General features: G+C 37.7%; 1 protein-coding gene and 1 long non-coding RNA gene across 2 annotated transcripts in view; one reads left to right on the forward strand and one right to left on the reverse strand.

Annotated features, from left to right (window-relative positions):
• The window catches only part of metap1 (methionyl aminopeptidase 1), a 52,082-nt gene that overhangs the window by 24,719 nt on the left and 1,619 nt on the right, over positions 1-25,744 (forward strand). Inside the window, exons 6-10 of the mRNA XM_059965442.1 lie at positions 1,064-1,147; positions 4,259-4,397; positions 5,308-5,439; positions 10,772-10,915; positions 25,300-25,365. Coding sequence (XP_059821425.1) covers positions 1,064-1,147; positions 4,259-4,397; positions 5,308-5,439; positions 10,772-10,915; positions 25,300-25,365 — 565 coding nt within the window. The remainder of the gene's footprint in view (positions 1-1,063; positions 1,148-4,258; positions 4,398-5,307; positions 5,440-10,771; positions 10,916-25,299; positions 25,366-25,744) is intronic.
• LOC132391807 (uncharacterized) lies at positions 9-25,288 on the reverse strand. The gene is made up of 4 exons (XR_009511355.1): positions 21,782-25,288; positions 18,425-18,620; positions 11,211-11,291; positions 9-757 (listed from the first exon to the last, which is right to left on the reverse strand). It is a non-coding gene; the product is annotated as an uncharacterized LOC132391807 (long non-coding RNA).

Here is a 25,744-nt window from a genome sequence, read left to right on the forward strand (position 1 = left end):
GTAAGTTGTGAAGTTTCATGATTTTTGTGTTCCAGAATAATTACTACACTGTCCCATTCAGTCCTTCAATTCTAACTCAGAATATATATTCATGTAAGGTCACTGTTTTGTGGAATCCTCTATTTGAGTTAATTGTCTAATGCTCTGCTGGCATTCTTCACATTACACAATGAGGGGTTGTAAAGTGCTTCAACTAGAGTTTGAGGGACTACACTAGCATTTTTTTTTTGCAGTTTTAACTTTGTATTGGGCCCAAGGCTATTAATGGAAATGTTATTAAAAATACTTGATACTAAATTACTTAAGAAGCCATTGGGTGGTGAAAAGCTAGATCAAAGTAGTAACGATAAAGGAGAAGAGAAGATCAGAGAATCAGTGTTTTAGGAGGGATTTTGAAAGCTTCAGAGGGTTGAGCCAGCGTTGGAAACCTCACTTTGATTATGGCAGCCAGATGCAGACACTCAATGTGCAGGGCACCCCTTCCAAGAGACGTTAGTGTCTTTGACTTTGTCCTCGTGGTCTTTGTGCCAATGCGTGTTATTTTCAAATTTTACTCCTGTTAAATCTGTCCACCTATTTGAAAGCTGCTGCAGATGGAAACTCCCAGATAAATTGTTTTTAGAGTTATGTGAATTTTTTCGAAGTTGTTGTGTAAGAGTTACTTCAGTTCTTGTTTCACAAATGAGAAATCTGCAGATGCTGGAAATCCAATCAATGCACACAAAATGCTGGAGGAACTCAGCAGGCCAGGCAGCATCTATGGAAAAGAGTACAGTCAACGTTTCGGGCTGAGACCTTTCGGCAGTTCATGTTTCTACATTACCAAAGCTAAATCAGATAAAATGGCATATATGTTGGCATATCATAAGCTCATGGTTAATCAGTAAATAATTTTTTTTCCATAAAAATTAATGTTAGTTAATATGTGATACTAAGCAAGAATCAGGTGGGCTAGTTCTACACACTACTTCATATATACTAGAGCCTTAAAGCAGTAAAGCATCAAAGAGGCTTAGTGGGGCTTTTGTGCTGTTGGAATTCACTTATTTTCTTTCTGTTGCAGCTTGCCCGAGAGGTTCTAGATGTTGCTTCGATGATGGTTCGATCAGGGGTAACAACTGAAGAAATTGATCGTGCTGTTCATATGGTATAGAGTTTTTATGTTTGGTAAAAATATAGAAAGTGGCCAAAATTGCACTAACTTTTGTCCTAACTCTTGTCTGTTAATATCTTGAGTTTTTTTTCCCATAGGCCTTGCATTTCAGTCAATACTTGAGAGCAAGCTTTGTTCTGATAAAAACAAAGGAAGTAGGAGTTATAAGGAAAGATTAAATAGGTTAGGACTTTATTCCTTGGAACGTAAAAAAATGAGGAGAGATTTGATAGAGATATAGAAAATTGAGTGGTATAGATAGGGTAAATACAAACAGGCTTTTTCCAGTGAAAAACACACGTAAAATGCTGGTGGAATGCAGCAGGCCAGGCAGCATCTATAGGAAGAAGTACAGTGGACATTTTGGGCCTTCTTCCTATAGATGCTGCCTGGCCTGCTGCGTTCCACCAGCAGCTTGTGTGTGTTGCTTGAATTTACAGCATCTGCAGATTTCCTTACGTTTCCATTTTTCTGCCGGTATGACTACAACTAAAGGTCATTGTGGGTTAAGGGTGAAAAGTGAAAAATTGAAAGGGTTCATGAGGGCAAACTACCTCACTTGGGGTTGTGAGTATTGAAGGAGCTGCCAGTGCAAGTGATTCATGCAAGCTCAATTTCAACGTTTTAAGAGATTTGTATAGTTACATGGATGGTTGGGGTATGGTCTGAGTGCAGATCAATGGGAGTAAGCATTTTAAATGTTTTGACAGAAACTAGATGGGCCAAAGGGCCTGTTTGTGCTGTATTTTTCTCTGATTCTAATGTCACTATTGGCATCTTCAGTGTTCCACTCCTTTTGGAAAGATATACTTGTATTTAATCTCCTGTTTAATACTTGGATAAAGTGCATAAGGTAACAGTGTATTGATGTTTTAATCTTTTGTGTACAAAATCTTCTGAACCATCTAGGTGGGTGTGGAGCTACGGTTTGTAAATAGGCTGTAGTACAATAGAACTATGCATAAAGAACGTTCTTATCGATAGTTAGTGTGGTGCTACCCACGTCATCATGCTTAGTGGGCAGATTTCGTTCACGTGAACACCCACTTGAAATACGATGTCAGCGTTAATCTTTAATAGTATTATTCTTAAACACCCACATTGACACGGTTGTGTAAAGCTGCAAGTAATTCAAAAATTCTGATTCTGTTTTTTGATAATTTGGTATGAGGCAGCCATACAACACTTACATTGTTCAATATATTTAGAGGATAAACATCTGATAGAATGGTGTGTGAGAGGGCCCTTCTGAAGGGAATTGTAACCTTTAGACTGCCACTAATAGTTTTGGAAGTATTGAGAGAGGAGCAGACAATTGAGTCTTCCATTTCTATGATTTTATGGTTAATCTGAAATCTTATTCCCTTTACCTTGGCTCCTTTTTATAACCCTTCTTTAGCAAAATATTTGCTTTATGTTTTAAAATTTAACCATTGAGCAAAGTGCCTCTTAATATATTCTGCTGCAGTCTATATTGTGTGCCACTGATCTTTATTCTGCTGGTAAATGTGGGGGAATAGTTCTCTCTTGTGAGTGGATGCCCATAGACTTTAATTATGAATCGTAACTTGTCTTCTTCATAACTATTCTAATCAGCCTAATAAGTTGCTTTAAGATCATTGAACTTAAATTTTGGTCCTTCGTTTGGACCTGTAATACTGACTTTGTATTCACATAAATATTAAAATATTGATTAGTTGAGTTTGTTTCTTTGGAAAAGAGTTGACTGGATATAGCTCGGTAACTTAGTGGTTAGCACAATGCCTTACAGTACAGGTGACCCAGGTTCAATTCCTGCTGCTGCCTGTAAGGAGTTTGTATGTTCTCGTGACCACATGGGTTTCCTCCCAAAATCCAAAGACATAACGGTTGATAATAGGTTAATTTGTCTTTATAAATTGTCCCGTGATTAGGTTTGGGATTAAATCGGAGTATTGCTGGGCAGCATGGCTCGAATGGCCGGATGGGACTACTTAACACTCAATCAGTAAATCAATCAATCAGTAAATAAATAAATCCTTATATCTAGATACATACCCAGGTTTACTCTGATAAATCAAAATTCTATAAGTAGTCAGTCATTTTGTCTTTAAATATAAATTATAAGAAATATTTTGAGTCAAGTTTAATTGTGCAATTTGAAAGGAGATATGGTAGGTTCAGGGCTCAGGAACATGGGTAGGTGTGTGGCTAAATCTGAGGGTCAGGAAAGTGAGCTTGGTGTGCAAGTCAGTACTGGGAACTGGAGATCAGTGCGTAACCCCCGTGTGGGAAGAAAAGAGATGCAGCGAGGGAGGCAGTGGGCAGGAGTTCCTGTTACCAATCCATGTGTATATGTGTCCAAGAGATGAGAGCTTGGTCTTAATTGGATATCTTTCATTATGTTTTTGAAAAAATAAAATTGTCCTGGCATTTGAAGTTTACTTTGGCATGGAGTGTGGATAAGTATAAAATACTCCCCAGCTCTGCCAGAGAGAGAGTCTACATTTTAAAATAAATGATCATGCATGCTCAATTGCCTGTCAATGGTTGCTTTACCATGCAATGGGGGTGGTGGGGGGGAGTTTCAGTTAATTTAACAATGCACACATGGTGTATAATTTTCACTTAAATTCAGGTTTTCATGCACAAATCTAGCAGTAAAAAAAATTGACAAAAATGGTTGGGATCTTAGGGGAGTTTAGAAAATTAGCCAGCTGATAAAAAAGGTTGAGAAACATCAGTCCATGTCAACCAAGACACTAGAACAATGTGTAGAAAATATTCGGCAGGTCAGCAGCATCTTTGGAGGGAGAGAGACAGAGTTAAATCTTAGGCACTTCATCGCCTGTTTCGTCAGAATTGAAACGTTTCTTGCATACGAATATTTATAGTAGTTGCTTTTATTTCTGATTTCCAGCATGTGCAGTTTTTGGCTTTACCATTCATTTTATCCACATCATTGGATTATCATAAAATGTCTTATTTTTGATCATCAAAGCAGTCTGAAGAAAGAGATAACTATCCTTAATTGCTATGTGAAGTCTGGCATTTTAAACTGTATATCAGCAGCACAATTACACTTTGATTCAAAAAAGCTAATCACGGGCACTTTGATTTATTTAGGCCTGCTTGGCAAGAAACTGTTATCCATCACCACTCAATTATTACAATTTTCCAAAGTCATGCTGTACCTCAGTTAATGAGGTGATCTGCCATGGAATTCCAGATGCACGACTATTACAGGATGGTGATATTGTTAACAGTAAGTATTGATGCAGAAAATTGTGGCATTATAACAGGCAAGCATAGTGCCTCTTTGCTTCCCTTGGTAATATTCTCAAGTGAATCCTCAGTTCTAAAGTCAGGACAAAATAGGAGCAGTGTTGGCCAAGTGGCAGATAGAGCAAGGACTTCCATTTGGTAAGATCTTAGCAGATCCTCTAACCTACCCATCTTCTTTCATCTGATTTCCAAATACTAGTCTGCACAAAAACTACCATTCTCTATCTTGAATGTACTGGATGACTGAGTATCTACAGTCCAATGGAGCATAAATAGTAAAGATAAGAAATTCCCCCTAGTATGTCCTATTTAAATGCGTTAAACATCCAAACCTAAAACCTCACCCTCACATGACTCCTTGTGTCTTTTCAATATCACTACTGCTTCACTCCCATCTACTGCTAAATCCCTATCTGTGTTGTGCTTAATTTCTGACTTGACCATTCCAATGTTCAAAGCCTTGCTACTACAGTGAAGCTTGGCGTCACCTATCTGTTTCACTAAAGAGGTCTTTGCATTGTGTGAACTCCAACATCTTGCCATTGTTTCACCATTAGTGACTATGTCATTGGTTGTCTAATTTACGCCCATCACCAAATTCTGTGCTTTTCCTTATTAAAGATGCTCTAAGACTAAAGACTAAATACTTTTATCCTAAAAGTATTTAGTCACCCACCCCGCAGTATACTTACTGTGACTCATTACCCAAGAACTCTGCATTGATAATGGAAGATTCAGCCTTGTCCTGAAATGGACCATTTACCAAAGGAGCTACATATTCAAATGCTGGATTTGCAGTCATTATATGAAATTATGATTTGCTATAAATGTACCAAATGATAGCTCTTCAGAATTTAATTATGTAGCTGATTTTTTTTTTCCTTTTGCAGTTGATATTACAGTCTACTACAATGGTTTCCATGGTGATTTAAATGAGACATTTTTTGTGGGTGATGTTGATGAAGGATCGAAGAAGTTGGTGCAGACAACGTATGAATGCCTAATGCAGGCTATAGATGCAGGTGAGGAAATGGCACAGAATGGTTCTGTCATCAACCAATAATGGGTGCAGTGTGGAAGTAGAATATATGTAAGGCATGCTTCTTAATTATAGTATCCTTAATAACTTTACTCAGTAGCCCAGAATCTGAATGTGATAAATTAAAAATGGGTCTTCTGGCCTACCCAGCCTATGCAGATGTTTTGCTGCACTTAATCCACAATTTATGAGCATTATTCTCTGTCATTTGTTATGAATATTCCACATTTATTCTCTCTACCTTTATTTCGCTAGGTAAAATGGTTTCTCATGAATACCTTTTGAGAGTTGATGCTGGCTAAAAATGGCTGTAAATTTTCTGCCCAACTGACAAACTTTACCCATTTTCTTTCTTCTGTTTTTACTACAACCTTTCACCATCTTAAAAACAACTACCAGATTCCCCCACTCCTCCACTGCTCTTGCATTGTTAACTATGCAATCTAGTTATGTTGTAGGTCTGGACAACATTTATGCAGAATTCTTAGAAGTCTTTCTTTTCTGATATGTTAGCTTCTAGTAAATTTTACATTTTTTTTTTTGAAAGACTCCTTCCTCCAACTCCATCAAAAAAAGCAGTAGAAATTTCTATGTGTTGCTTACCTGTTGCCAAATGCCCTATGTCCTTACTTTTCTCTCCAGACGAATCCTGCAGAGCCTGCTATTCCATTGACCAGCACTCATTATTAAACCAACCAACCTTCAGGAGTAAGAGGCTACCTGGAACAGTCATACCCAGTGCTTAGTACTAAGCATCCTACTCCAGGTTGATACTCATGGACTGTTCAAGTGACTGCCCACTGTTATATCTTGCAGAGGAAAATCCACTTTTCTCAACAACCAATTCTCACTTGGAAGATAAGGAACTCTGAGTAATAGGCTCCAACAAGGTTCTATATTTGTCCTTTAATTATTTTATTTACCTCATGATCTGTCTAAAATGGTGTCTTGAAGTTTGTGACCACTTATGACAGTGGTTTAGCCATAGAGTGTGAAGTTGCTCAAGAAAGCAGCACCTAATATCAAGGATCCCCACAATCCAATCATGCCACCTTCTCACTAATAGCCTTGGGTAGGGGTTACAGGAGACTAAAGCCCCATCTCACCAGGTTCAGGAGTAGCTATTTCCCAAACCCATCTTGTTCTTGAATTGACATTGCAAAACCCTAATTCTACATCAGCAATGGGGCACAATGGAGCACCCCTTGCACCACCATGGACTTGTCTATGATAGTAGCAACACTCAAAGCATTGGAGGAGCTCAGTTGGTCAGGCAGCATCTATGGAGGGAAATGGGCAACTGGTGTTTCTGGTCAAAATCATTCATCTAGGTGTATGCCTATTTCTGATGGACAAGTGTCTTATTTTTGCATAGTCTTTATTTTCTCTTCATTGCCTTGTGTAATTTATGTATAATTTATATTTTATGGGTTGCTTGTTGTGCTGCTATAAGCAAGTTTTTATATTGTACCTCACCTCACTAAACAATAAACATGACCTTACTGAGAGAGTTTGAGAGGCTAGGATATGCCAAGTCAAGAGAGGACTTTTGCTTCAACACTTCACCATATCACTCATCCAAAAAAGTTTAGTTTTATTCTTATTTATTTAGTGATACAGCACAGAATGAGCCCTTCTGGCCTTTTAAGCTGTGCCGATTTAACCCTAGCCTAATCATGGGATGATCTACAGCACCCGATTTGCCTACTAACCTGTACGTCTTTGGACTGAGGGAGGAAACTGGAGCACCCAGAGGAAACCCATGTGCACACACGAAGAAACATATAAACTTGCTTACAGAGGATGCTGCAATTGATCCCAAATTCCAATGTCCTGAGCTGTACTGGTGTTGCACAAACTGCTACACTACTTTGGCACCCCAAATGACCTCCAAAAGCTTCTAAGCTAAGCCAAAAACTTTAAGGAATTATGCTGGATCAGACCAGGACATACAGATAAGAATTAAAGAAATAGGAGCTGGAGTAGGCCATCTGGCCTGTCAAGCCTGCTCCACCATTCAATAAGATCATGACTGATCTGACCATGGACTCAACTCCACCTAACTGCCTTTTCCCCATCACCCTTAATTCCCCTACTATGCAAAAATCTATCCAAACTCTCTTAAGTATATTTACTGAGGTAGCCACCACTGCTTCATTGGGCAAAGAATTCCACAGATTCACCTCTCTCTAGGAAGAGCAGTTCCTCCTCATCACCGTCCTAAATCTACTCCTCCGAATCTTGAGGCTATATCCCCCTAGTTTCTAATCTCATCTACCAGTGGAAAAAACTTTCCTGCCTCTAACTTATCTATCCCTGACTGCAGAATCTCATGCGAAAGCATAAGATTAATAGTCAGTCAAAGCTGGAAATGGCTGAGTCATGGGGAGCTGACAATCAACCCCTTCAAGCAACAACTTTCTAAATGTGCATCAATGCACATTTGACAGTATCCAATTTTGCTATCATTTGAGAATTGTCACTGGGACACTTATCAGCATCAGCAGGTGCCTGCAATCATTAGCTCACCACAGCCACGCTGTAGATATGCTATCTCACAAGAACATAACATAATTTAAAACAGGCTGTCTTGATTAACTAGCCAATCTCAAATCGAGAAAGTCCCAATGAATTCTTCCCACAAGGGTGTAATGCTTGGTAGAATTATCACATCCAATTAAATTCACAGTTCAGCAACTAGGGACACAGTCACTGATTGTGACACAAAGTACAATGTCAAGATGGAGTTAACTGAAGCTCAATAAGAAATCAACCTGCTATACCATAATCCGTCCAAGCATTGGAACCCTGCAAGTTGTAGCACAGCCATTGACACTAGACCAGAGGAAGCTTACAGAAAAACTATCTGTACTATTACAGATAATATGGCCTTTTGTCTGACCAGAGCATGGATATTTGATTTATTTTTCTATAACCTATGAAATGATGAAGAATTTACCAGCTTTTTCCTTTGAAACTGTAACTGTTCATGTTTTTCTTGAAAGCTATACTTCTACATTAATTGGTTCAGTAGAGTTATCACTGTGTTCTTCAGTAGTGCAAACACTCAAATTGAGTAAAATGTTCTCAAAGGTCAAAGTAAATTTATTATCAATGTACATCTATGTCACCATATGGAACCCTGAAATTCAGTTTCTTGCATGCATATTCAGTAATTCCAAGAGTCATAATAGAATCAATGAAAGACTGCACTGGAAAGAGTGGACAAACAACCAATATTCAAAAAAACAAACTGGGCAAGTACAAAAGAGAAAAAAAAACAAATAATAAATAAATAAGCAATAAATATTGAGAACGAGATGAAGAAGCCTTGAAAGTGAGTCCATAGATTGTAGGAACAGCTTGGTGATGAGGCAAGTGAAGTTATTCCCTCTGGTTCAAGAGACTGATTGTGGAGGGATTATAACTGTCCCTGAGCCTGGTGGTGTCGGTCCTGATGCTTGTGTGCCTCATTCTTCATAGCAGCAATGAAAAGAGAGCATGACTTGGGTGGTGGGGTCCCTGATGATACATACCATTTTACTGCGTGGAGGGGAGGGTTTACCTGTGATGGACTGGGCCACTACTTTTTGTAGGATTTTCTGTTCAAGGGCATTGGTGCTTCCATACTAGGCTGCGATGCAAACAGTCAATATAATCTCCGCCATACATCTATAGAAGTTTGTCAAAGTTTTAGATGTCATGTCAAGTCTTTGCAAACTCCTAAGAAAGTAGAGATGCTGCCGTGCTTTCTTCATAATTGCACTAATTGCTGGGCCCAGGACAGGTCCTCGGAAATGATAATGATTCTCTCCAACTCTGATTCCTCTGATGAAGACTGGCCCATGGACCTTCAGTTTCCTTCTCTTGAAATCAGTAATCAGCTCCTTGGTCTTGCTGACATTGAGTAAGAGGTGGTTGTTGTGGTATGTCTCAGCCAGATTTTTAGTCTCCCTCCCATATGTCAATTCAACACCACATTCGATTTTGCCAGCAACAATGGTGTCATCAGCAAACAATTGGAGCTTTGCTTAGCTTCACAGTTATAAGTATAAAGGGAGTAGATCAGGGGAGCAAGCACACAGACTAATGGTGCAACTGTGCTGATGGAAATTGTGGAGGAGATGCTGTTGCCAATCGGAACAGACTGGGGTCTGCAAGTGAGGAAATCGAGGATCCAATTGCACAAGGAGGTATTGAGGCCAAGGTCTTGAAGCTGTTAATTAGTTTTGAGGGGATGATAGATTTGACTAGTTGTAGTTGATAAAGAGCAGTTTGGTGTATGCCTCTTTGCAGTTGAGATGATCCAGGGTTGAGTGATGAGCCAAGAAAATGACATTTGATGTGGACCTGTTGTGACAGTAAACAAATTGCAGTGGATCCAAGTTGCTTCTCAGGCCGGAGTTGATGTGTTTCATCACCAACCTCTCAAAACACTTCATCACAGGGGATGTAAGTGATGCTGGACAATAGTCTTTGAGGCAGGTTACCATGTTCACCTAAGGGATGGTCTTTTGGTGGGTCTTCAAATGGCTGTAGAGGCCTATCATGGATCCACATATTCTGGTGCAGTGTGGACACGAGTGAGTGACGGCTGTGGTTCATGGTTGGGTCTTTTAGTTCTTCATTATCTCATTTCACAGCTGCTGCTTGTTCTCTGTGACACAGCAGAGGTCACTGTCATGTAGCACATCTCCCTCTTGAACAGATTTCCTCCAGCTGAATCTGCTGAGTGCAATGTCTTCCCAGTTTTTAGATGTAATGTTGAATTTCTTCAGGCTGATTTTGATATCATCTTCAAAGCCTTTCCTTACCAAGGGCTCGCTGACCTTCCTCACTGGGAGTAAAGAATCTTTTTGGGGAGACATGAGTTAGGCATCTGAATGACATAACCTATCTGTCAGATTTAATATTGCTTTATTGTGGTGGCCTTCTCCAGTACAGCAGTGTTAGTACATCTGACCTTCCAGCTGATCCTCAAAATTTTTCATAAGGTTCTTTATGGTATTGTTCCAGGGCTTTCAGGTCTGTACTAAAGGTGGTTCATGATTCAGCTCCATATGGTAATGTAGGAAGAATGACTGCTCTATAGACCAAAAGTTTTGTTTCCCTGTAGGTCACAGTCTTCAAAGACTCTTTACACTATTCAAATCATGTAACATGCAGTACAGCAGCTTGTGTTGCTTTATGTTTCATACACTAGATCTGGTTATTCAAAAATCTGTGATCTATAAGAATTTCAATCAATCAAGTGTTGGTTTGAACTATTTTTAAGTCATTCGATTGGAATAAACATTCTTTACTTTTCCTTGCAGTAAAGCCGGGTGTTCGGTACAGGGAGTTGGGCAATATTATACAGAAACACGCACATGCGAATGGCTTTTCAGTAGTTCGAAGTTATTGTGGGCACGGGATCCACCGACTTTTCCACACTGCACCTAACGTGCCTCATTACGCTAGTAAGTTGTGTCTTGTTTTATAAGAGTGATACTTTATTTACTATGTTTAACCATCTCTAGAGATTTGATTTGGTGATTAACTGTATATTTATTTAGTGATACAGCATAGGGCAAGCCCTTCCAGCCTAATGAGTGGTATCACCCAGCAACCCACCTATTTATCCCTCAGCTAGTTACAAGACAGTTTGCAATGACCAGTTAACCTACTAACTGGTACATCTTTGGAATGTGGAAGAAAACCAGATCACCAAGTAGAAAACCATGTGCTCATGGGAAGAACATACAAACTTCTTACAGGCAGCGGCAGATTTGAACTCCAAACTCCAATGCCTTGAGTTGTAGTATAGCTAACTGCTATACTGCTCCAAAATCACCACTGTAAAAGAAAATTAAGTCTATGAAACACAACCAAAAATAAATTAAAACAATACAAACTTAACCATCCAAAAATAACATAGAAATATCAATTGTGCCCAAGAGAGCATTTCTAGACAACGAGGTTGTAAAACATTTTCTGAGACAGCTCATTAATGAGCCTTTATCTGGGAACATTTACCCCTAGTGACAATGCTAAATCCAAAGAAGCCAAGGAAATATTACTTAAACACAAGAGATTCTACAAATACTGGAAATCCAGAATAACACACAAAATGCTGGAGGAACTCAGCAGGCCAGGCAAAGTATATGGAAGGAAATAGAGAGATGACATTTTGGGCCGAGACCCTTCATCAGGAGTATTTCTTGGCAGCTTCTACGTCAGCAGCTTAATTTAAAATTCTTTTGGGTCATTATCAGACTGGAGATTCCATCTTCAATTGAATTTCCCAGACTCTGGCTTTGTTCTCCCTTCAGTTACAATGCCAGCTCAAGCTAGTGATTTGCTCTTGATCCTTCTCACTCACGAGGGATAGCACAGTGGTGCAGCAGATAATGCTATGGCCTCTCAGCCCCAGTGGCCTGTGTTCAGTTCTGACCTCACTTGTTGTTTGTGTGAAGTTAGAACATTCTCTCTGTGATTTCTCCCAATTGCTCTGGTTTTCACTCACTTGCCAAAGAAGTGCAGATGGGGAGATTAATTGGGCACTGTAAATCACCCCTCATGTTGGTGGGTGATAGGAGAATTGATCGACGTGTGGCTGAAAATAAATTACTGGCAAACAAGTATTGGGAATGACAAAATGTGCTGAAAGGGCCAATTTCACAATTGAAATTTTTGTTTATTTTGTAACCTATAGTAATTGTCTTTGCACTAATCTGCTGCTGTAAAACAACAAATTTCAAGTCACAGAAGTAAATGATAATATTTCTGATTGTGAATCACAGCTGACTAATGATTCAGCTGCTCATTCTTGTGCATTTAGTACATTTTATTATGACGAGAGTCTCATTAATCTGAGTACCTTGCATAGTTCTGGTAGGCAGAATGGCCTCAAAGGGCAAGGAAATAAGGAATAATATCAAGTATTGATAAAATCAATGAGGATCATTTTACCTCTTTTGTGTAATCTAATTACACTTACTTGGAGTCCATGTTACTTTAAAGTAACATTCAAAACAGAGGTGATATTTTAATGCATCCCCTGGAGAAGGATGGATTCAAAGGGGGGAAAGGGGCCACAGTGGTTGACAAAGGAAGTCAGAGATTGCATAGCATTTAAAAAAAAAGGAAGTATGACAGAGCTAAGGTTAGTGGGAGGACAGATGATTGGGAAATTTTTAAGGGACAACAGAACTTAACTAAAAAGGCAATACGGGGATAAAAAATGAGGTACGAACGCAAGCTAGCCAGGAATATAAAGGAGGATAGCAAAAGCTTTTTTAGGTATGTGAAGAGAACGAAGATAGTTAAGAACAATGTTGGGCCCTTAAAGAATAAATTGGGTGAAATTGTTATGGGAAACAGAGAAATGGCAGAAGAATTTAATAATTACTTTAGATCAGTCTTCACTAGGGAAGACACAAGCAATCTCCCAGATGTATCGAAGGGCCAAGGACATAGGGTAACAGAGGAAATGAAACAGATTGACATTAGGAAGGAAACGGTGTTGAGTAGACTAATGGGACTGAAGGCTGACAAATCCCCAGGTCCAGATGGTCTGCATCCTAGGGTACTAAAGGAGGTGGCTCTGGAAATTGGGGATGCATTGGTAATCATTTTCCAATGTTCCTTAGATTCAGGATCAGTTCCTGAGGATTGGAGAATGACTAATGTTATCCCACTTTTTAAGAAAGGAGGGAGGGAGAAAACAGAGAACTATCGTCCTGTCAGCCTAACATCAGTAGTGGGGAAGATGCTAGAGTCCATTATTAAAGATGAAATAGTGGCATATCTAGATAGCAGTGATAGGATTGGGCCAAGCCAGCATGGATTTACCAAGGGCAAACCATGCTTGATTAATCTATTGGAGTTTTTCGAGGATGTAACCAGGAAATTAGACAAGGGAGATCCAATGGATGTAATGTACCTCGATTTTCAGAAGGCATTTGATAAGGTCCCACATAGGAGATTGGTGGGTAAAATCAGAGCTCATGGCATTTGGGGGTAGATATTGACATGGATAGAAAACTGGTTGGCAGATAGAAAACAAAGGGTAACGGTGAATGGATGTTTCTCGGAATGGCAGGTAATGACTAGTGGAGTGCCACAGGGCTCGGTATTGGGACCACAGCTGTTTACGATTTACATCAACGATTTAGATGAAGGCATTGTGAATAACATCAGCAAGTTTGCTGATGATACTAAGCTGGGTGGCAGTGTGACATGTGATGAGGATGTTAGGAGAATTCAGGGTGACTTGGATAGGCTGGGTGAGTGGGCAGATACTTGGCAGATGACGTTTAATTATGAATAAGTGTGAGGTTATCCACTTTGGGAGTAAGAACAGGAAGGCAGAGTATTATCTGAACGGTGTAGAGTTAAGTAAGGGAGAAATACAAAGAGATCTAAGAGTCCTTGTTCATCAGTCACTGAAGGTGAATGAGCAAGTGCAGCAGGCAGTGAAAAAAGCTAATGGAATGTTGGCCTTTATTACAAAGGGAATCAAGAACAAGAGCAAGGAAATCCTTTTGCATTTGTACAGGGCCCTGGTGAGACCACATCTGGAATATTGTGTACAGTTTTGGTCTCCAGGGTTAAAGCAGGACATCCTGGCTGTAGAGGAAGTGCAGCATAGATTCACAAGGTTAATTCCTGGGATGTCCGGACTGTCTTATGCAGAGAGGTTAGAGAGACTGAGCTTGTACATGCTGGAATTAAGGAGATTGAGAGGGGATCTGATTGCAACATATAAGATTATTAAGGGATTGGACAAGATAGAGGCAGGAAATAAGTTCCAGATGCTGGGAGAGTCCAGTACCAGAGGGCATGGTTTGAGAATAAGGGGTAGGTCATTTAGGACAGAGTTAAGGAAAAACTTCTTCTCCCAGAGAGTTGTGGGGGTCTGGAATGCACTGCCTCGGAAGGCAGTGGAGGCCAATTCTCTGGATGCGTTCAGGAAGGAGCTAGATAGGTATCTTATGGATAGGGGAATCAAGGGATATGGGGACAAGGCAGGAACCGGGTATTGATAGTAGATGATCAGCCATGATCTCAATGGCGGTGCAGGCCCAAAGGGCCGAATGGTCTACTTCTGCACCTATTGTCTATTGTTGTTCCTGGAGCATACATATACAAAGTTGGTACTGTCTGCAGTTCAAGGCAGAAGTTTAAATAGGTTTAAGTTTAAATGTTGTAATGAAATGTGTAAAAGTACTGCAGAAGAATGTGCTGCTGCTCCATGAATCAGCTCTGATTCAAATTGTAGCTCCCTTTTCAACCCTGTTAGTCTTTTCCCCCACTCTTCCACCTTCACTCTCATTTCCTGGTGAAGGCAACTTATCTGTACCTTTGAAAACCCTAACCAGACATCACAGGGATGGTGAAGGAGACCACTCGGGGAAACACAAATGCGTAAAAACAAAGGAGAATAACAAGGCATCCAGGTCCCTCAAGTCTGCCTGGCATTCAGTTTAGCCATGGCTCATCTACCCCAGCCCCCAACACATCTTCTGCACTCATTTTACAAATTCCTCAATCCTTCAAAAGTTTATCTTCCTTTTTAAATGCCTTCAATGTTCTAGCTTCCACAATATTCAGTGTGGAGAATTCCCAAGATTCACAACCCTCTGTGAGAAGCAGGCTCTACACAGAATTATTTTAAGTGACTGTCCCTATATTATGAAAACCAGACTCGCCTCCATCAACTCTGACTACACTTTATCCTTAGTAACATTATCAAAGATCCCTCACACCCCTTACATTCTCCCTTTTCCTTTCTGTCAGACAGAAGGTACAAAGCTGGAGAACGTGAACCATCTTAGGGTCATAAAATGTTGCAGCCAAGTCTGTGCTGAACCATTAATCTGACTAGTCCCAGTTTCCTGCATCCAGTCCATACCCCTTCACCTTCCATTCATGTACCTATCCAAACTTCTCTTAAATTTAGAAATCAAACTTGCATCCACCTCTTCTTTTGGCAGCTCATTCCACACTCTCGCCTCTCTCTGAGTGAAAAAATTCCCCCTTATGGTCCCCCAAATATTTCACCTTTCACCCTTTACCCATGACCACTAGTTCTGGTCTCACCCAACGTCAGTGGAAAAAGCCTGCTTGCATTTATCCTATTTATGCCCCTCAATTTTGTATGCATCTATCAAATCTCCCCTCATTCTGCTACACTCAACCTATTTAACCTTTCCCTATAAACTCAGATCCTAAGTCATGGCAACATCCTTGTAAATTTTCTCTGCATGATTTCAATCTTATTGATATCTTTCCTGTTGGTAGTTGACCAAAATGAACACAATATTCTAAATTAGGTCTCACCAGCATCTTACACAACTGCAACATTACATCCCAACTCCTGTACTCAGTACTTTGATTTATGAAGGACAATATGTCAAAAACTTTCTTAACAACCCTACCTACAGCTACAGTGGTTCTAGAAAGTTTGTGAATCTGTAGAATTTTCTCTATTTTGCATAAATATGACTTAAAATGTGATCAGATCTTCATGTAAGTCCTAAAACTAGATAGAGAATCCAATTAAAATATGACAAAAACATCATACTTGTTCATTTATTTATTGAGAGTAATGATCCAATATTACATGTATTTGTTGGAAAATGTATGTGAACCTTTACTTTCAGTAATTGGTGTGATCCCCTTGTAGAACAATAACTTCAACCAAATGTTTCCAGTAACTGTTGATCAGTCCTGCACATCGGCAGGAATTTTAGCCCATTCCTCTTTTCAAAACTGCTTCAAAACTCTGGGATGTTGGTGGGCTTCCATGCATTAATTGCTTGCTTCAGATCCTTCCAAGATATTTCTATAGGATTAAGGGCAGGACTTTGAGTCAGCCATTCAAAACACAAATTTTCTATTTTTTTTAATCATAAAAGATGATGTACTCTCATCTTTTGAACCATCGTCTTGTTGCATTTTCCAACTTCTATTAAGCTTCAAGTGACAGATCGCTACCCTTACGTTCTACTGACACAATTTTGAATTCATTGTCCCCTCAAAACAATCACAAGCTGTCCAGACCTTGAGGCAGCAAAGCAGCCCCAAACCATGATACTCCTTCCACCATGCTTCACAATTGAGATGAGGTTTTGCTGTTGGTGTGCATTGCCCTTTTTCCTCCAAACATAGCAATGTGCATTTCTGCCAAAAAGTTCAACTTTTGTCTCATCCATCTACAGAACATTGTCCCAGAAGCATTGTAGAACATCCAGGTGGTCATTTGCAAACTTGAGATGTACAGTTTTTTTTTTGGAGAGCAGTGATTTCTTCCATGGTGCCCTTCTATGCACACCATTCTTTTTCTTGTAGTGGAATCATGAACAGAGACTTTAGCAAGTTCTAGAGATTTTTGCAGGTCTTTTGCTGTTATCCTTGGGTTCTTTTTCACCTCCTTCAGCATTGCACCCTGTGCTCTTGGTGTGATCTTTGCAGGATGCCCATAACCTAGAGAGAGCAGCAACAGTGCTGAGTTTCCTCCACCTGATGATAAATTCTTACTGTGGACTTCAGGTATTTAGAAATGCTTTTGTAGCCTTTTCCAGCTTCATGCATCTCTACAATTCTTCTAATGTCCTCAGAAAGTTGTTTTGATCAAGGCTTGGTGCACATAAATAGATCTTTCTTGATAAGAGCAGGCTGTTAGTAGCCTGACTTCGTGTGTCTTTTTTTTTTACTGGGCAGGGCACCTCTACATCCCCCACCTCCAATTTCATCTCATTGATTGGAACACCTGACTCCAAATAGCTTTTGCAGAAGACATTACCCCAGAGATTCACATACTTTTTCTAACAAATACATGTAATATTGGATGATTTTTCTCATCAAACAAATAAGCAAGTGTAATTTTTTGTTATTTATTTAATTGGGTTCTCTTTACCTAGTTCTAGGACTTACGTGAAGAAGTGATCATATTAATGCAGAAGTAGAGAAAATTCTACAGGGTTCACAAACTTTCTAGCACCACTATACCTATGACACCACTTTGAAGGAATTATGGATCTGTATTGCCAGATCCCTCAGTTTTATTATACTCCTCATTACGCTACTGTAAGTCTTATCCTGGTTTCTCCCCCAAAGTGCAGCACCTCATACCTGACTGCAATAAATTCCATCTGGAACTTTCAGCTCATTTTTCCAGCTGGTCTAGTTCCCACTGCAATCTTTGATAACCATGGACTGGCAACTTTTATCCCTCTGCAATGAGACTCCTGAACAGACCTTAAATGACAAAGATGAACTCTTTTTCTCCATCTACCTCCTTTTCGTGGTCCTTGCACTTTTTCTGTAATGGTAGCACTTTACTCTGCATTCTGCATTTGTTTGCAATGATCTATCTGGAAGACTTGCAAACAAAAGCTTTTCACAGTTTAACACACACAAAATGGTGGAGGAACTCAGCAGATCAGGCAACATCTATAGAATTGAATAAACAGTTGACCTTTTGGGCCAAGACCCTTTTTCAAGGCTGGAAAGGGAAAGATGCTGGAATAAAAAGGAGGACCAGCTAGAAGGTGATAGGTGAAGCTAGAAAAGGTAAAGGGCTGGATAAGAAGGATTCCGATAGGAGGGCTGAGTGGACCATTGGAGATGGGGAAGAATGAGGTTCACCAAGAGGAGGTGATAGGCAGGTGAGGGTTAAGGTCAGGACTCTAAACTGGACCACTCAAGAACATCAATTTTCTTCATTTGAAGTCACAGCAGTGTGCTTTGGGTTGCTAGCCTGCTGAAAGTTGAACTTCCTCTGCAGTTTAAGCTTTCTGGCAGAGGTTAGCAGGTGTTTATTTCAGATCTCTCTGTATTTAGCAGCATTCATCTCCCCATCAATTTCCAGTCCCTGCTGCTGAAAAACATCCCCATATCATGATGCTACCTCTACCATATGATGCTACCTCATGTTTCAGTATTCTGGCTGATGTGCAGTTTTAAATTTACACTACACTTACTGCTTGGTGTTGAGGCCAAAAAGTTCCACTTCTTTGTCATCAACCATAAGACCTTCTTCCATTTCTTTATAGTATTTGCAAAGTCTTTATGGGCAAGGATGATTTTTTTTGGCTAGGGCTTCTTTCATGCCACTTTTCCCATTTTGTGTAAGGCTTTAGAGATTGTGGAGCCATGAACTTCTTTTTCTTTTTCAATCTTTTTATTGAATTTCATATATAAAAGAAACATAATATAATTATAAATGCATAAGACTTGAAATTGAATTAATAGTAGGATAACAATATCCTATTAAAATATCAACAGAAAAACATAGTACATTATCAAGTCTATAATAATTATATGAAAAAAATAAAAATAATCATCAAAAGAAAAAGAAAAAATTATAAAAATACAGGCAAAAAATATTTAAAAAAATACTAAACTAAACTAACATGGGCAATAATAACAGTTTATTTGTATATGATAGTGCCAAAAACTCCGGAACTCCATACCTGAACAAGAATAAGTAAAGAGAAGGTCTGGAAGGGGCCAAATTAATTCATATGAAAATGTCGAATGAACAGTCCCCAAGTTTCTTCAAATTTAATTGATGAGTCAAAAATAGTGCTTCTAATTTTTTCCAAGCTCAGAAAAGAAATAGTTTGAGAGAACCACTGGAACGTGGTAGGAGGATTTACTTCTTTCCAATTTTGTAATATAGACCTTCTGGCCATTAATGTTACAAAAGCAATCATTCGTCTAATTGAAGGGGAAAACTGATTATCATCCTCATTTGGTATACCAAAAATTGCAGTAATAAAATGAGGTTGTAAATCGATATTCCAAATTGAGAAAATGGTAGCAAATATGTCCTTCCAATAGTTATGTAAAGCGGGACATGACCAAAACATGTGGGTCAATGAAGCCACATCTGAATGACATGTCACATTGAGGGTTAATATGAGAATAGAATCGAGCAAGCTTATCTTTAGACATGAGCTCTATGTACAATTTTAAATTGTATTAAAGCATGTTTAGCACATATAGAAGAAGAATTAACCATTTGTAAAATTTTTTCCCATTTTTCTATTGATATATTGAAGTTCTTTTTCCCATTCTTGTTTAATTCTACCTGATATTTCTGGTTGTATCTTCATAATCATATTATAAATAAAAGCCACTAATCCCTTCTGATAGGGATTTAAGGTAAAAATCATACCTAAAAAGTTCATTGAAGTTGAATTGGGGAAGGATGGTAGAATTTTATGTAAAAAATTTCTAATTTGTAAATATCTAAAAAAGTTAGATTTAGGTAACTCAAATTTGTTGGAAAGTTGGTCGAAAGACATCAAACTACCTTCAAAGAAGAGATCACGAAAACATTTTATACCTTTCCTTTTCCATATGCTAAAGGCTTGATCTGTCAAAGAAGGTTTGAAAAAAAAATTAAGTAAAATAGGGCTATCAAGAACAAAGTTTTTCCAGAGTAAAAAATTTATGAAATTGAAACCAAATTCGTAATGTATGTTTGACAACAGGGTTGGATATCTGTTTATTGAATTTAACTAAATCGGCAGAAAGAGAAGAACCCAGAACGGAGAATAGAGAATATCCCTGCGCCTCATTGCATTCTAAATTTACCCACTGTGGGCACAATGGCGAATCCAAATCTGATTTCCAATAAATTAAGTTACGAATATTATTCGCCCAATAGTAAAATCTAAAGTTAGGTAGAGCTAAACCACCATCTTTTTCAGATTTTTGTAATTGCCTTTTACTTAACCTAGGACTGTTATTTTGCCACACAAATGAAGAAATTTTTGAATCAATGTTATCAAAAGAAGATTTAGGAATAAAAATTGGTAAAGCTTGAAATAAATATAAAAATTTCGGTAGAATCATCATTTTAATAAGGAGACCATCTTGTAGTAAGTTGTTGAATTTGATAAAGCATAGGTAGAAAATTCAATGTAAATAAATCTTTATATTTCTTAGTAATTTTTATACCTAAATAGATAAAGTTATCATCAACAACTTTAAATGGTGTCCTTTCATTCAATAAAGTTTGCGCGTTTAAAGGGAATAAATCACTCTTATCCAAGTTTAGTTTGTAACCAGAAAAACTACCAAATTGAGCCAACAAGGATAAAATAGCGGGAATAGACCTGTCAGGATCAGAAATATATAACAACAAGTCATCAGCATAAAGTGATAACTTGTATAATTTCTCATTATGGGTGATACCAAAAATATTAGGAGATTCACGAATAGCAATGGCTAAAGGTTCTAATGCAATATTAAACAATAAAGGACTTAAGGGACAACCTTGTCTCGTACCACGAGATAATTGAAAAAAAAGATCTGTAATTATTTGTAAGAACAGAAGCAACAGGTTTATGATATATTAGTTTGATCCATGATATAAAATTAGGACTAAAATTAAAATATCTCAAAGTGTTAAATAAGTATACCCATTCAACTCTATCAAAGGCTTTTTCAGCATCTAGTGAAATAACACATTCTGGAATTGTGGGTGATGAAGTATAAATTATATTAATCAATTTTCTAATATTAAAAAAGGAATACCGATTCCTAATAAAACCAGTTTGGTCTTCTGAAATAATCTGTGATAATACCTTTTCTAACCTAATAGCTAAAATTTTTGTAAGAATCTTAGAATCTGCATTTAATAGTGATATAGGGCGATAAGATGCACATAAAGTGGGATCCTTATCTTTTTTAAGAATTAGAGAGATAGCTTCATAAAAAGACTGATCTCTTCTTAACAAATGCATCATTAAAAATTTCACATAGCCAAGGGGAAAGCAAAGAAGAAAAAGTTTTTAAAAATTCTATAATATAACCATCAGGACCAGGAGCTTTCCCTGAGTTCATTGATGAGATGGCCTCTCCTATTTCGGCCAGAGAGATAGGAGCATCAAACAAGCTACGATCTTCATCTGTCAGTTTGGGAATATTCAAATTGTTAAAAAAGTTATCCATCATGGAGAGATCGCCGTCAAATTCTGATTGATAGAAAGATTTATAAAAATCTTGAAAAGTGTTATTGATTTCTTTATGATCAGTAGTCAGATTGCCGTCTTGTTTACGAATTTTAATAATTTGTCGCTTAGTCGAAATAGCTTTTAATTGGTTAGCTAATAATTTACCAGTTCGATCACTATGGATATAAAATTGGGCCCTGGTCCTAATTAATTGATTCTCAATTGAAGAAGATAATAATAAGCTATGCTCCATTTGAAGCTCAACTCTTTTCTTATAAAGTTCTTTGGTAGGAGTCACGGAATAAATCTTATCAATTTCTTTAATTTTATCCACTAATAAAGCAATATCTAAATATCTTTGTTTTCTTTTACCGACAGAATATGAGATAATTTGTCCACGGATAAAAGCCTTAAAAGAATCCCGAAGTATTCCTCTGTCAATCTCTTCTGTATAGTTTGTTGAGAAAAACAAGTCAATTTGCTGTTTTATGTAGGTGATGAATTCTGGATCTTGAAGCAAAGTAGCGTTAAGTCTCCAAGATCTAGTATTATTCGAAAAGTCCGAAATCTTGATAGATAACTTCAAAGGTGCATGATCCGAAATAGCAATAGAATCATATTTACAATCAATAACATCTGTTAATAAACGATGATCAATAAGGAAATAATCAATTCTAGAATAACTGTGATATACATGTGGAAAAAAAACGAAAATTCTTTATCTTTAGGGTTCAAAAACCGCCATATTTCAGTAATTCCCGAATCAACCATAAAAGAATTAATAAGTGAGGCTGATCTATTCGGAAGAATTCGAATAGGTTTAGATCTATCCATTGAAGGATTCAAACAACAATTGAAATCTCCACCCATTATCAACATATATTCATTTAGATTAGGAAGGGAAGTAAATAAATGTTTAAAAAATTCAGGGCAGTCAAAGTTTGGAGCATAAATATTAACTAGAACAACTTTTCGATTAAAAAGTGAACCAGTTATCAACAAAAATCTGCCCTGTGGGCCAGAAATAATTTCATGATGTGTAAACGAAATTGAAGGGTCTATAAAAATAGACACACCCCTAATTTTGGCGGTAGAATTCGAGTGGAATTGTTGACCTTTCCAGAACCAAAAAAAGCATTGATTATCCTCCCTCCCAATATGGGTCTCCTGTGCAAAAATAATATTAGCATTTAGTCTATGGAATACTTTAAATATTTTTTTACGTTTAATCAGATGATTTAAACTATTAGTATTCCAAGAGATAAAGTTAACAGACTTATCCATCATGTCAATATTAATTGTGTATATCATAATAGGTTAAAAAGACACATAACCCATAAATCAGGAAGAAGGAAAAATGATTCAGGAGCAACCGGCGAACATGACACCTCAACAATATTAATAATTTAAAGTCGGCCCATAAACTAAAAGCAAAAAAATAAAAAGCAAAAGCGTGAAAGAAGATCCCTACCCCCTCCCCCAACCCCACGGAAAAAAGCCAAGCGGCAGGCGCACAAACTAACACTAATATTAGCCCCATTTTCAAGATGGTGACTTCATGAAAAGAAAGAAAAGAGCAACTATATAACACCCAGATATAAATACAGGGTTGTAAACAAAAAGAATATATATCAATCAAAATGAAAAAATAATATAAAAAAGCAAAAAATCATTAATAAAAAAGGATAACCATTGAAGTTTAAAATAGTGTAATATGCCTTTAAAAAAATTCCATATTCAAATATAAGGAAATGACGTTTCAAAAACAAAGACTTATGGGAAGAAGAAACGACATTTTGAAAGGACCATATTACAAAATATAGATGTAAATTCACCAATCTTTTTTTAAAAAAAAAAGGTTATCAAAATAGAATTAAAAAAGGGTTCAATAACCACTACAATATATATATAAAAAAAGTTCAAAAATTCAAAACATTCGTCCCATTCTCAAATACAGGCAAATAAACGCTTACGGAAAGCAAAGTCTTATGGGAAGAAGAAACGACATCTTAAAAAATAAATCATTATTACAAAGTCATGTATATCTAATCCAGAGGGGAAAAAAATTAATTAAGAAAAAAGACATTATAGTAAAGTTTAAAAAAGCATCTGTAAATCATGATAATAATAATAAAAAAAAACCAGGTCTACAGACCAAAATAAAAAGCTATACCACAGCTTCATAAGTTAAAGCCTAAAACGGAATGGCGTCTTCTCTCCAAAAGTTCTTCCACATAACACATAGTTCATGTTGTACTAGAAGAGCGATATTCTTCAATGAATTTCTTCACTTCTTCCGGAGTATTAAAGAAAAGCTGACTGTTGTTGCTCAACGTAATTCTGAGATTCGCTGGATATCTTAAAGCTTGTTTAAGTCCAATCGAATGAACCTCCGCCATCACCGGTTTAAAAGCAATTCTCGCCCTCAATAGTCCTCCACAATATGAAACTTGTTGTCTTTGTGAGAAATCATACCTTTCTGATGAGCGAATTGAATTAAAAGCTCTTTCTCCCGAGGATAATGGAGACGGACAATCACAGCTCGTGGCTTGTCTTTCGCAGCCGAAAATCCCGAAACTCTGTGGGCACGATCAATAGTAGGTTTAACCCGCAAAGCGTCCTCGCCAAAAATTTCCCACAATAAATTAGAGAAATATTCAGTTAAGTCACCAGACTCGAGATTTTCAGGAAATCCAATAATACGCAAATTCTGTCTGCGAGACCGGTTTTCAAGATCGGTGATTTTAAACTTATACTGCTCCACTATTTTAGCGGTCGATCATACCTTCTCCTCCAAAGTTTCGATTGTACGTATTTTTTCACAAATTATCTTGTCAAGAGCCGCAAACTTTTCTTCATGGCGTTCAATAACTGCTGCCTGCGATTGAAGCTTGATATCAAATGATTTAACGACTTCTTCAAGCTCTGATATTTTCGCAGTAAGTTTGTTTTCCAGACTTGCAAGTTTAGTATCCAGGAGATTGGAGATTGCATCGAGAGTTATAGGGTCTTTAGACGATTTCTTAGGTACAGACATTTTAAGTTTGAAAAAGTTAAATCCAGTGTTATTTTTAAAAAGAAAAATAAATCATAAATATCAACCCATATGATTAAGTACGAAAAGATTTGATTAAAGGGTGATTATAGCTTAAAAAATGAAGAGCGCCTAAAAGGCAGATGTCTACGTCGCCATCTTGAAACTCCACCCCCGAGCCATGAACTTCAATTCCATTTGCAGCTACTGACTTCTGCAGCTCACTCAGAGTGACTGTTGGCATCACAGTAGCCTCTCTTCAGAAGTGTCATTTGTCTCTAATGACTAAATTTAGAGGGACAGCCTGATCTAAGGAGTGTTTTTTTTTTCCACAAAGGACTGCACTGAGCTCCTATGTTCAGTGCCTTTGAGATTGTCTGTACCCTTCCAATTTTCCATATCAACAAATTGGATGAGTTGGTAAGTTAACATACAGTATTGCACCTGAGAAAAGTTAGTGTAGTAATTCCAAAGGGTATGAATACCTTTTTAGCCTCACAATTTTGGTTTTCAATTTTTAGTAAATTGTTGACAGGTTGTTTAGAATTTTTCAGTATAGCTCAAAAATCCTACTTCAATTTATTTTAAATGTAGAAAATGAGACAGGAAAGTGTGAAAGTAGTTGTGGGGGCTGAATGCTTTTTCAAGGCACTGTATTACTGAGGGGAACTGTCACTGGGGTATTCTGCACAGGCTGCTTATTCCCTTTCCCTCTTCTGACAGTCACCCAGGTACCTGCTTTCTGCAACATAGAGTGACATATATATGTTAATTACTGTAAAATGTTATGAGATCAATATTTGCTGTAATAACAAGGTTTTAAAACGAAAGTTTAATCATGCCCTTGTTATTGTAGAAAATAAAGCTGTTGGAGTGATGAAACCTGGTCACGTGTTTACCATTGAGCCTATGATTTGTGATGGTAAGTCTGAGATTTATTTAATTTTTACACAACCCCCATTAGAAATGAACAGGAAGTTAGTCCGAACCTCCAGTACACTTGGTAAAAAGGCTGCAAACTGATTTGAAACCATTTTTCTCTGTTCTGAATTCAGTTGGCAAAAAAATTGTGAATTTTGTTACTGTTACATTTTTTAAATAATTTGGAGCATGTCAATAAGATCATTTGGCAAAGAAAAAAATACAATCCAGGCTCTGGATTCATTTCTATGAAATGGGAGATAAAATGTTTTAAAATTTAACCTATGGATCGTGCTGTCATATTATTAAGAGGCTACAGGGGCACAGAAGAAGGTGCATAAAAAGGACTGACAGGGCTGGAACTATCAGGCAGGACTGAG

This window comes from Hypanus sabinus, chromosome 3, assembly GCF_030144855.1.
Source record: "Hypanus sabinus isolate sHypSab1 chromosome 3, sHypSab1.hap1, whole genome shotgun sequence".
Lineage (NCBI taxonomy): Eukaryota > Metazoa > Chordata > Chondrichthyes > Myliobatiformes > Dasyatidae > Hypanus > Hypanus sabinus.